Source organism: Budorcas taxicolor, chromosome 10, assembly GCF_023091745.1.
Source record: "Budorcas taxicolor isolate Tak-1 chromosome 10, Takin1.1, whole genome shotgun sequence".
NCBI classification, from domain to species: Eukaryota; Metazoa; Chordata; class Mammalia; order Artiodactyla; family Bovidae; genus Budorcas; species Budorcas taxicolor.
In genome coordinates, this window is record NC_068919.1 from 35,589,989 (window position 1) to 35,602,954 (window position 12,966).

General features: G+C 40.0%; 1 protein-coding gene across 1 annotated transcript in view; it reads left to right on the forward strand.

Moving 5' to 3' along the window:
* Positions 1 to 12,966, forward strand: part of MGA (MAX dimerization protein MGA) — a 147,045-nt gene that overhangs the window by 85,639 nt on the left and 48,440 nt on the right. Inside the window, exons 6-8 of the mRNA XM_052647402.1 lie at positions 7,199 to 7,330; positions 7,543 to 7,647; positions 8,611 to 9,275. Of these exons, the coding sequence (XP_052503362.1) occupies positions 7,199 to 7,330; positions 7,543 to 7,647; positions 8,611 to 9,275 (902 nt within the window). The remainder of the gene's footprint in view (positions 1 to 7,198; positions 7,331 to 7,542; positions 7,648 to 8,610; positions 9,276 to 12,966) is intronic.

The following is a 12,966-nucleotide window of genomic DNA, read 5'->3' on the forward strand; positions in this document are numbered from 1 at the left end:
TTTGACAGTTTTGAGGAATACTGGTCAGGTATTTTGTAGAATGACCCTCAGTTGAGATTTGTTTGATATTTTTCTCATGGTTCACCTGAGGCCATATGTTTATAGGAAGAAGACCACAAAGGTAAAGTGCCATTCTCATCTTCCCATATCAAGGATACATATTATCAACATGATTTGTCACTGACATTTTTATGCTGTACTCTTTGGAAGGAAGTCACTGTGTAGTCCACAGTGGTAAGGTATGCTTAATGAATGGTAAGGTACGCTTCTCTTTCTTGAGGATGGAGTATCTGCATAAATTACTTGGAATTTTTCTACAGCCAGAGATTTCTTTCTCCCTCATTTTTATTCAGTCTTTTATATCAGTATGAACTCCTGTCGGTTTTAATGTTAAATTCCTTAAATGGTAGTATTCCCAGGGCACTCTCTCTTTCCTTTTAGTTACTTAAAAAAATCTCTGAATGTAGTGTTAAATCAGTGGTTAGGTAGAGTTTTTCTTTTATATATCTATATCTTCTTTTCTATTCTGTGTTCAGTAGTTAAACAGGTTTTTCTTTGAAGTGTATTTTTGTGGATACCTCCTATTTAAGTGCATTTAGCTAGATGCACACTTTTTTTTTTTTGCTACAGTTTATCATCTTAGGTGATTCTGCCTTGAACCTACAGGGTTATCTGTTTTTGTTTCTTTCTTTATGAGTCTTTTTTTTAATGGTGTGATAATGAGTTCTTAAGAAGTTGGTCCTAATATGATGAAAAGGCAGAAGCATTTAGGGGTATGATTTAAACCATCATATGCAAAGGGTTTTATGCTTTTAGAGGGATATGCTAAGAATTATTTAACTTATTTTTGCAAGCTGAAGTTATTCTCATTCATATGAAACCAACTAAGTCTGAGTCTTATGGCAAATAAGTCTTCATGGCAAATAGATGGAGAAACAGTGAGGGACTTTATTTTTTTGGGCTCCAAAATCACTCACTGCAGATGGTGTCTGCAGCCATGAAATCAAAAGATGCTTGCACCTTGGAAGAAAGCTATGACCAACCTAGACAGCATATTAAAAAACGGAGACATTATTTTGCCGACAGAGGTCTGTCTAGTCAAAGCTGTGGTTTTTCCAGTAGTCATGTATGGTTGTGAGAGTTGGACTATAAAGAAAGCTGAGTGCCAAAGAATTGATGCTTTTGAACTGTGGTGTTGGAGAAGACTTTCTGAGAGTCCCTTGGACTGCAAGGATATCCCACCAGTCCATCCTAAAGGAAATCAGTCCTGAATATTCATTGAAAGGACAGATGCTGAAGCTACAATCCTTTGGCCACTTGATGCGAAGAACTGACTCATTTGAAGAGACCCTGATGCTGGGAAAGATTGAAGGTGGGAGAAGGGGGCGACAGAGGATGAGATAGTTGGATGGCATCACCGACTCAATGGACATGAGTTTGTGTAAACTCTGGGAGTTGGTGATGGACAGAGAGGTCTGTCGTGCTGCAGTCCATGGGGTCGCAAAGAGTTGGACACAACTGAATGACTGAGTGACATTATACAGGAGACAGGGATCGAGACCATCCCCATGGAGATGAAATGCAAAAAAGCAAAATGGCTGTCTGGGGAGGCCTTATAAATAGCTGTGAAAAGGAGAAAAGCGAAAAGCAAAGGAGAAAAAGAAAGATATAAGCATCTGAATGCAGAGTTCCAAAGAATAGCAAGAAGAGATAGGAAAGCCTTTCTTCGTGATCATTGCAAAGAAATAGAGGAAAACAACAGAATGGGAAAGACTAGAGATCTCTTCAAGAAAATTAGAGATACCAAGGGAACATTTCATGCAAAGATGGGCTTGATAAAGGACAGAAATGGTATGGACCTAACAGAAGCAGAAGATATTAAGAAGAGGTGGCAAGAATACACAGAAGAATTGTACAAAAAAGATCTTCATGACCCAGATAATCACGATGGTGTGATCACTCACCTAGAGCCAGACATCCTGGAATGTGAAGCCAAGCGGGCCTTAGAAAGCATTACTATGAACAAAGCTAGTGGAGGTGATGGAATTCCAGTTGAGCTATTTCAACTCCTGAAAGATGATGCTGTGAACGTGCTGCACTCAATATGCCAGCAAATTTGGAAAACTCAGCAGTGGCCACAGGACTGGAAAAGGTCCGTTTTCATTCCAATCCCAAAAAAAGGCAATGCCAAAGAATGCTCCAACTACCGCACAGTTGCACTCATCTCACATGCTAGTAAAGTAATGCTCAAAATTCTCCAAGCCAGGCTTCAGCAATACGTGAACCGTGAACTTCCAGATGTTCAAGCTGGTTTTAGAAAAGGTGGGGGAACCAGAGATCAAATTGTCAACATCTGCTGGATCATCGAAAAAGCAAGAGAGTTCCAGCAAAACATCTATTTAATTCTGAAAGAGATGGGAATACCAGACCACCTGACCTGCCTCTTGAGAAACCTGTATGCAGGTCAGGATGCAACAGTTAGAACTGGACATGGAACAACACACTGGTTCTAAATAGGAAAAGGAGTACATCAAGGCTGTATATTGTCACCCTGCTTATTTAACTTCTATGCAGAGTACATCATGAGAAACGCTGGGCTGGATGAAGCACAAACTGGAATCAAGATTGCCGGGAGAAATATCAATAACCTCAGATATGTGGATGACACCACCCTTAAGGCAGAAAGTGAAGAGGAACTAAAAAGCCTCTTGATGAAAGTGAAAGAGAAGAGTGAAAAAGTTGGCTTAAAGCTCAACTTTCAGAAAACAAAAGATCATGGCATCTGGTGCCATCACTTCATGGGAAATAGATGGGGAAACAGTGGAAACAGGGTCAGACTTTATTTTTCTGGGCTCCAAAATCACTGCAGATAGTGATTGCAGTCATGAAATTAAAAGACACTTATTCCTTGGAAGGAAAGTTATGACCAACCTAGATAGCATATTGAAAAGCAGAGACATTACTTTGCCAACAAAGGTCCGTCTAGTCAAGGCTGTGGTTTTTCCTGTGGTCATGTATGGATGTGAGAGTTGGACTGTGAAGAAAGCTGAGCGCCAAAGAATTGATGCTTTTGAACTGTGGTGTTGGAGAAGACTCTTGAGAGTCCCTTGGACTGCAGGGAGTTCCAATCAGTTCATTCTAAAGGAGATCAGTTCTGGGTGTTCTTTGGAGGGAATGATGCTAAAGCTGAAACTCCAGTACTTTGCCCTCCTCTTGCGAAGAGTTGACTCATTGGAAGAGGTGACTCATTGGAAAAGACTGATGCTGGAGGGATTGGGGGCAGGAGGAAAAGGGGACAACAGAGGATGAGATGGCTGGATGCATCACCGACTCGATGGACATGAGTTTGAGTGAACTTCGGGAGATGGTAATGGACAGGGAGGCCAGGCGTGCTGCAGTTCATGGGGTTGCAAAGAGTTGGACATGACTGAGCGACTGAACTGAACTGAGCGACTGAAGTGAACTGAACTTTGTGACCCTATGGACTCAGCACACCAGGGTTCCCCGTCCATCACCAATTCCAGTACTTTGGCTACCTGATGTGAAGAACTGACTCTTTTAAAAAGACCCTGATGCTGGGGAAGATTGAAGGCAGGAGGAGAAAGGGACGACAGAGGATGAAATGGTTGGATGGCATCACCGACAGGATGCACATGAGTTTGAGTAAGCTCTGTGAGGTGGTGCTGGACAAGGAAGCCTGTAGTGCTGCAGTCCATGGGGTTGCAAAGAGTCAGACACGACTGAGCGACTGAACTGAAACTGAAAGTCTGGGTTTCAAGTATTGGTTTCTTGGGGAAGGATTTTCTCTAAGGACAAACATTTCAGGATGTGTAGGTAAGCTAAGTTGGGAATTACTTTGAGCAGTGTCCATGTGCCATTGACCTCTCTACTGTTATGTCTTTAACAAAATTGATGAGTATATTTAAAATAAACTTGATCTTTTTGTTGTTATTTTTAGAATCACTTGGTACACCTTTTGGGGGAAGATGGCAGTTCAGAATATTAGCAAATGCAGACAAGAAGATATGTAGGGAAAACAGTCTGCAAATTTGATTGTCCTGGTCTAGATTTTGCATGTCTACCTACCTATTTGGCTGTATAGATACATTTTTAACAACTTAATTCCTTTCTTTCTGTTTTCTCTGTAGGCTCAAGTAGTTTTTTTCTTTAATAATAATATGTTTCTCTTCTCAAAACACTATAGTATCTGATTTTGTCCTTTGTTTAGGATTCAGTGTCACTTGAATTTCTGCAGTATTTTGCATTCTGCTCCACTCTGGTTCCACCCTGCTGTCCCTCCCCACCTTTCCTAGTTAATTCCTACTTATTCTAATTTAATAAGTAGACTCTCTGTACAGTTTTACCAGGTTGCCTTGGCCTTTTCAAGTATCATTCCATTTGCCTCTCACCAGATTTATTTACCCTATTGTAACTACTAATGAGTCAGTTGGGAAAACAACACAAAAGCTCCATGAGGTCTGGGAAATGTCTTTGATCTCTGTCCTCATCTGTATTGCAGAGCATTTCAAAGAGGAGGTACAGTTAATTCTTAAAAACATAAAACTCAGTGCAGTGGGTTGAGACTTACTTCCCTGATGAGAAAGCAGAAGCTAAGAGAAATTTAGCCGAAAGTCAGGATTAGAGAACAGTTGTTTTGACCCATATTAACCTACCTGCCAAAGCAGGAGATGGAAGAGACACGGGTTTGACCCCTGGTTTGGGAGGATCCCCTGGAGGCGGGCATGGCAGTCCACTGCAGTATTTTTGCCTGGAAAATCCCATGGACAGAGGAGTGTGGTAGACCGCAGTCCACAGGGTCGCAGAGTCGGGCACGACTGACAGTGACAGCACATACACACACGTTTCTCCCTAGTTGATTGAAACATGAAAATACTTTATTGATGTTCATTTTAATCACATGTGATTAAAATAGGCATGATAAAATGATACTTATTTTAAAGAACTAGAATTATAAACTAAAGCCAAATTGCCATCTTTGTTTATTAAGTTTTCTGTGGAGTATATACAAATCAACCTTAAGAGAACTTGAAGCCTGTAACCTGACCAATGTCTTCACCTTGCAGGAAACCAGTACTATGTAAGCTTTTTATTGGGAAACCTGTACCTGTGACTTCTAGTAGTTAATACTACAATAGTTGATGCCTTGAATTTCTTATTTCAGTTTTGTTCAAATTTAAGTTAAATACTTTCCTGCTCAGTAGTATGAAGCCAGTAATTGCACAAACAAGGAAATCCAAATTAGAAACTTGTCACTAGTAACAGAGAAAATTCAAATTTAAGAACAAAGGATATAGATTTATACCAATAAGATGAGGACAGTTTTAAAAGTCCAGTGATACGAAATGTTGATGAGGATGTGAATCAGCAACGACTCTTAATGCTGTTGGAGAGAGTATAAATGGAGAGTTGATTGGCAGTCTAGTCAACAACTTCCCAACTAGTGCAGAATTGCATGTGGTTATCCATGATTGTGTGACAGGTATGCTCTTGAAACACTTGATCTCAGAGTGGCCAGACAAGACCACGGGAAATTAATAACTGTAATGGTTGCCTCTAGCCATAAGCAGTCTTATGTGTATTCCAGTTTGTTATGTAATTACGGTTTTCTTATTTCCCACTCACTCTGCAGGTGAAATAGAATATAAATTTATTAAAGAATATCAGATGATTTACAGAGAGAATCTCCTGAAAGGCAGAGAAACAGACTCTAGGACTATGTGGTCAGGAAAAATGTCCAAATTATATTCCCTAAGAGCCCATACAAGCAGTCTCACAACATTGAACAGTTACTACCATATTCAACGTAGTACACTGAACACAGTGTACTACAGCTAGGACACTGATTACTTTTACCTCTAAAAGTCCTTAACTTGGCCAAATAGTATCACCCTCATTAACACAATTCTGCGTAGTATTCCTTTGTTTATGGGCCTCTCTTCTAGATTGAAGCCTTTTATGGCTACATCTGTGTTTTAACACCTCTCCATTGAAAAGGTGGGGGTTATAATGTGGAAAAGTACTAGCTTTTGGAAAGGTTCTCAGAATATTTTGGGGAGCCACATATATGTCAAACACTATCCAGTAAATTAAAGATGAACATATCCTATTATATAGCAATTCCACTCTTGGGTAAATGCCATAAGGAAAAGCTAAATGCACTAGAGAAGCTTTCATACATGTTCATGTTTGTGATAGACTTTTTTGTACAAGATGTACAATTACACTGCAGTATTTTTTGTAATAGTTTAAAATAGGAAACAGCTTAATTCTCATCAAGAGGAGAATGGTGAATAAATGAGAGTCATTCATAATCTGGAATAGTGTACAATAGTGAAAATAAATCATGTAGAGATAAACTTGTCAACATAGACAAATCTTTGATGTAAAATGTTAAGAAAAAAAGGTAAAAAGATAGGAAAATAAACGCTTTTCCAATACCTACAGATAAGCCATAATATTTATAGGCTCCATTAACCATAAATATCTTAATAATAACTAAAGTATTAGTAGCCTTCACCAGGCCAGACGCTCATACTATTGCATGTTTGTATTAGAGGTCCTAGAAAATCTCTGGGCTATGAAGTATTAAAGTACAAAAGGTCTGAAGTCTGCTGTGTTTATGTATTAGTTATCTATTGCTGCTTAACAGATTGCTACAAACCTAGTACCTTAAAACAACACATTTACTGTCTCAGGGTTCTGTGGGTCAGATGTTAGGGCATAGCTTATCTGGGTCCTCCTTTTAGTGTATCACAGGATTGCAATCAAGATGTGAGTATTGTCTCCTCATCAGAGGTTCGACTGGGGAGGGATCTGCTTCCAGTTTCCCTCAGGTCGTTGGCAGAATTTTTATCCTTGCAGCTCTAGCAGGATGGATGATACACTCACTCTTATATTATCACATATACATACATAATCATATTCATCCTATCTGTTTTGCCACTGATTAGAAGCAAGTCACAGGGCCCACCAATGTTCAGGATAGAAAGGGGAAGATTTTGTAAATATATAATACCCAGGAAGTGAGGATCATAAGGCCACCTTAAAGTCTGTCTGCCACTTTCAACTTTTATTTCATCATTTCTGGTCTCCACTTATTCTTTATTATACCCCTCCCTCCCCCCTCCACCCCAACCAGAGATTTAAAAATACCCAATATGATTCTTTTTTTTTGTAGTGGGCTTAAAATTGAATTCAGTGGATCCAACAATGAGCATTGATCTTAAGTACTTGGGAGTACAGCTACCTTTGGCTCCAGCCACTAGCTTTCCATTCTGGAACCTTACCGGAGCCAACCCTGCCTCTCCTGGTGAGTGCACAGTATTTGTAAAGTCAGACAAGTTTGTGATAAAAATAAAATGCTACCATTGTTAGAGACATTTAGGATACTCTAATTAAATCCTTTATCTAGTGGTGAGTCTTAACTATGATTTATACATTTTAGATGAAATCTTAGTAAATATTATATTAAATATTGGCTTCCTTGAATTTTGATCGTCTCTTTTACTTTTACTTTTATAGATGCTGGATTTCCCTTTGTTTCTAGGACAGGGAAGACCAATGATTTCACCAAGATCAAGGGGTGGAGGGGAAAGTTTCATAGTGCTTCTGCATCTAGGAATGAAGGTAATCAGCTTTTTAAAAATTTAAAAATACATTCTGAAACATGTGGCCAAAGACTCTTGTTAAAAGTAAACCTTGGTTATTTTTCTTTATCTCTTTCCATGCTTTAAAATGAACTGAAAATAATTATCTTGCCTTTTTTTGTTCATTTTCTGTGTCCTCTAGTCCCTATCCTGGGTTTTAGTCCCTAACCATGTCAGACTTAAATAATCCTTGCAGCCTTTTCAAACTGCACTTCCATTCTATTCCTACAGTTATAAAAAGCATCATCGTCAAGCATTATTTCAGAACTGTATACTTCAGAGCTGTATAGTGATTTCCAGTAATATTATAGTACTTCAAAATAAACTTCTAAATCCAATCTGAAATATAAATTTTGATTGTGTGTCTGTTGGTCTCCTTTCTTAGTGCTTTTCCTTTCAAACTGCAATTGTTTGCAGTTACACTCTAACTAGATAAATTTATTGTTTGTTTAATACTTTTTTTCTCCTCTTTGAATCTTTGTACAGTATTATAATAGTGTAGAGCTTCTAGTGGCTCAGATGGTAAAGCGTCTGCCTGCAATGCAGGAGACCTGGATTCGATCCCTGGGTCAGGAAGATCCCCTGGAGAAGGAAATGGCCACCCACTCCAGTACTCTTGCCTGGAAAATCCCATGGACAGAGAAGCCTGGTAGACTACAGTCCATGGGATCACAAAGAGTCGGACACGACTGAGCGACTTCACTATACACTGTAATAGTGTAATTCTTGTCTCTGTTAAACTTGCTTTTTCTTGTTCCTTAAAAATTAAATTTTGTACTACTGTTTTTGTGCCCTTAACTTTTTCCCTTACTTCTGAGGAGGGACAGTTTGGAAGATCTGGTAGCTTATAAGTGAAAGCTCCTGGTCTTTTTAAGTGTATTTTTCTAGAGACATACATATCTGTCTTACATTTCTTTAAGTATCTGTTTATCATTATTTCTAGGTGGAAATTCTGAAGGTCCATTGAAAAACCGTTCTGCTTTCTGCAGTGATAAGCTGGATGAATACTTGGAAAATGAAGGCAAGCTGATGGAAACAAGCATGGGTTTCTCTTCTAATGCTCCCACGTCTCCTGTGGTATACCAGCTTCCCACCAAGAGTACCAGCTATGTTCGAACACTTGATAGTGTGCTGAAGAAGCAGTCTACCATTTCCCCTTCTACCTCCTACTCTTTGAAACCTCATTCTGTACCCTCTGTCTCTCGAAAGGCAAAGTCTCAAAACAAACAGGCAACTTTCAGTGGCCGAACTAAATCATCTTATAAATCCATTTTACCATACCCTGTTTCCCCAAAGCAGAAACACACTCATATGATTCCAGGAGATAAGATTACCAAGAATTCTTCAGGCACCGCCTCAGAAAACCGGGTGAATAACTTGATTGTGCCAACTTTAGATGAAAATACATTTCCAAAGCAAATTAGTTTGCGGCAGGCACACCAGCAGCAGCAGCAGCAGCAACAACAGGGATCTCGCCCTCCAGGCTTGTCTAAATCTCAAGTGAAGCTAATGGATCTGGAAGACTGTGCACTTTGGGAAGGAAAACCAAGGACCTATATCACTGAAGAGCGAGCAGATGTATCCTTAACAACTCTGCTTACGGCTCAAGTAGGTACCTTTTGTTTTCCAAAAGCATATTATCTTGTCGAGAAAGAATTAGGTCGTTAGGAGAAATGGGAATGGGGCTTTTCAGCAGGAGGATGGGGTGTTCAGTTACCTTAGTGACAGCTAAGGAAATGTCTTCCACATTTGTTATCAACTAGACACCAGTACTCTTGCCTGGAAAATTCCATGGATGGAGGTGCCTGGTAGGCTGCAGTCCATGGGGTCGCCAAGAGTCGGACACGACTGAGCGACTTCATTTTCACTTTTCACTTTGATGCATTGGAGAAGGAAATGGCAACTCACTCCAGTGTTCTTGCCTGGAGAATCCCAGGGACAGAGGAGCCTGGTGGGCTGCCGTCTATGGGGTCGTACCGAGTCGGACACGACTGAAGCGAAGCAGCAGCAGACACCAAGTGTGGATTCCTCCTGCCAGCAGAGGGAGACTGTACAATCCTGTGTTTGAATTGTCCCTCTCTTTTATAAAGGCAGTTAACTATTCTGAACATTTCTAATTTCATTCTCCAGCATGTGGGCAAGTACAGTTACTGGGCTTGTTAAAACAGCTTTGAAAACTCTGCTTAGAAGGTATTACATCCCAGAAAATGCCCCAAATTCTCACCTACAGAGAAAATAGTTTTGTCTTTTATAAAATTATATATTAAGAAATTTTCATTAACTGTTGATTCACCTATGGTAACATAGGTGAATGGTATGTTACAGCCTTGGTGCATGTGAAATGATACAGCAGCATGTGGAGAAGTTTTCTGTCATGAAATTTCTGTAGTTTACCTTGCATATTTTAGATTCTGTGACTAAATTCTAGAGCTGAAGATCATCAGATATTGGGACTAAATATAAATTTTATCTTTTATAATCAATCATTCCTAAAGACTTCAGTTCAGTTCAGTTGCTCAGTCGTGTCTTGACTCTTTGCAACCCCATGAACCATAGCACGCCAGGCTTCCCTGTCCATCACCAACTTCTGGAGTCCACCCAAACCCATGTCCATTGAGTCGGTGATGGCATCCGACCATCTCATCCTCTGTCGTCCCTTTCTTCTCCTGCCCTCAATCTTTCCCAGCATCAGGGTCTTTTCCAATGAGTCAGCTCTTTGCATGAGGTGGCCAAAGTATTGGAGTTTCAGCTTCAACATGAGTCCTTCCAATGAACATTCAGGACTGATCTCCTTTAGGATGGACTGGTTGGATCTCCTTGCAGTCCAAGGGACTCTTGAGTCTTCTCCAACATCACAGTTCAAAAGCATCAGTTTTTCTGTGCTCAGCTTTCTTCATAGTCCAACTCTCACATCCATACATGACCACTGGAAAAACCATAGCCTTGACTAGACGGACCTTTGTTAGCAAAGTAATGTCTCTGCTTTTTAATATGCTATCTAGGTTAGTCATAACTTTCCTTCCAGGGAGTAAGCGTCTTTTAATTTCATGGCTGCAGTCACCATTTGCAGTGATTTTGGAGCCCAAAAAAATAAAGTCAGCTGTTCCACTGTTTCCACATCTATTTGCCATGAAGTGATGGGACCAGATACCATGATCTTCGTTTTCTGAATGTGAGCTTTAAGCCAACTTTTTCACTCTCCACTTTCACTTTCATCAAGAGGCTGTTAAGTTCCTCTTCACTTTCTGCCATAAGGGTGGTGTCATCTGCATATCTGAAGTTATTGATATTTCTCCCGGCAATCTTGATTCTAGCTTGTGCTTCCTCCAGCCCTGTGTTTATGATGTACTCTGCATTGAAGTTAAATAAGCAGGGTGACAATATACAGCCTTGACGTACTCCTTTTCCTATTTGGAACCAGTGTGTTGTTCCATGTCCAGTTCTAACTGCTGCTTCCTGACCTGCATACAGATTTCTCAAAAGGCAGGTCAGGTGGTCTGGTATTCCATCTCTTTCAGAATTTTCCACAGTTTATTGTGATCCACACAGTCAAAGGCTTTGGGATAGTCAATAAAGCAGAAATAGATGTTTTTCTGAAACTCTTGCTTTTTTGATGATCCAGTGGATGTTAGCAATTTGATCTCTGGTTCCTCTGCCTTTTCTAAAAGCAGCTTGAACATCAGGAAGTTCACGGTTCACGTATTGCTGAAGCGTGGCTTGGAGAATTTTAAGCATCACTTTACTAGCATGTGAGATGAGTGCAATTGTGCGGTAGTTTGAGCATTCTTTGGCATTGCCTCTCTTTGGGATTGGAATGAAAACTGACCTTTTCCAGTCCTGTGGCCACTGCTGAGTTTTCCAGATTTGCTGGCATATTGAGTGCAGTACGTTCACAGCACCATCTTTCAGGAGATGAAATAGCTCAACTGGAATTCCATCACCTCCACTAACTTTGTTCGTAGTAATGCTTTCCAAGGCCCACTTGACTTCACATTCCAAGATGTCTGGCTCTAGGTGAGTGATCACACCATTGTGATTATCTGGGTTGTGAAGATCTTTTTTGTACAGTTTTTCTGTGTATTCTTGCCACCTCTTAATATCTTCTGCTTCTGTTAGGTCCATACCATTTCTGTCCTTTATCGAGCCCATCTTTGCATGAAATGTTCCCTTGGTATCTCTAATTTTCTTGAAGAGATCTCTAGTCTTTCCCATTCTGTTGTTTTCCTCTATTTCCTTGCATTGATCGCTGAAGAAGGCTTTCTTGTATCTTCTTGCTATTCTCTGGAACTCTGCATTCAGATGCTTATATATTTCATTTTCTTCTTTGCTTTTCCCCTCTCTTCTTTTCACAGCTATTTGTAAGGCCTCCCCAGAGAGCCATTTTGCTTTTTTTCATTTCTTTTTCTTGTGGATGATCTTGATTCCTGTCTCCTATATAATGTCACGAACCTCCGTCCATAGTTCATCAGGCACTCTTATCAGATCTAGTCCCTTAAATCTATTTCTCACTTCCACTGTATAGTCATAAGGGCTTTGATTTAGGTCATAGCTGAATGGTCTAGTGGTTTTCTCCACTTTCTTCAATTTAATTCTGAATTTGGCAAAAAGAAGTTCATAATCTGAGCCACAGTCAGCTCCTGGTCTTGTTTTTGCTGACTGTATTGAGCTTCTCCGTCTTTGGCTACAAAGAATATGTAATCAATCTGATTTTAGTTACGCATGTATTATTCTATTCTCCGTTTATTAATTACCATTGAGCAAGGGTCAGTAAAGAATTTCTGTAAAGGGGTAGATAGTAAATACTTTTGGCTTTGTAGGCCTTACAGTCTCTGTTGCAGTTTCTCAACTCTGCTATTGTAATGCCATAGATGTTATGTAAATGAGTGGACCTGGCTGTGTTCCAATGAAACTTTACCTAGGAAGCAGACTGAATCTGGCCCCTGGGCTTTAAGTTGGTCAACCCCTGCTCTGTAGCATTATGTGTGATGTCTATTGAGAATAAATTCATCCTTGTTGATATTTTGGCTCATAATTAATTAAAATACTGGAGAAGGGAATGGCAATCTACTCTAGTATCTTGCCTGGAGAATCCCGTGGACAGAGGAGCCTGGCAGTCCATGGGATCGCAAAGAGTCGGACCTGACTGAGTGACTAACGCCAACAGTAATTAAAATATCTGTTCTCTTATCTGTGCTATGCGTTTTAGAATGGGAGATAGCTCAGACTTCTGGTTTTATTCCTACTTTGTCTTCTGAATCTGCACTAATCTTTTACTGTTTGTACTGAGTGCTCAGAATAG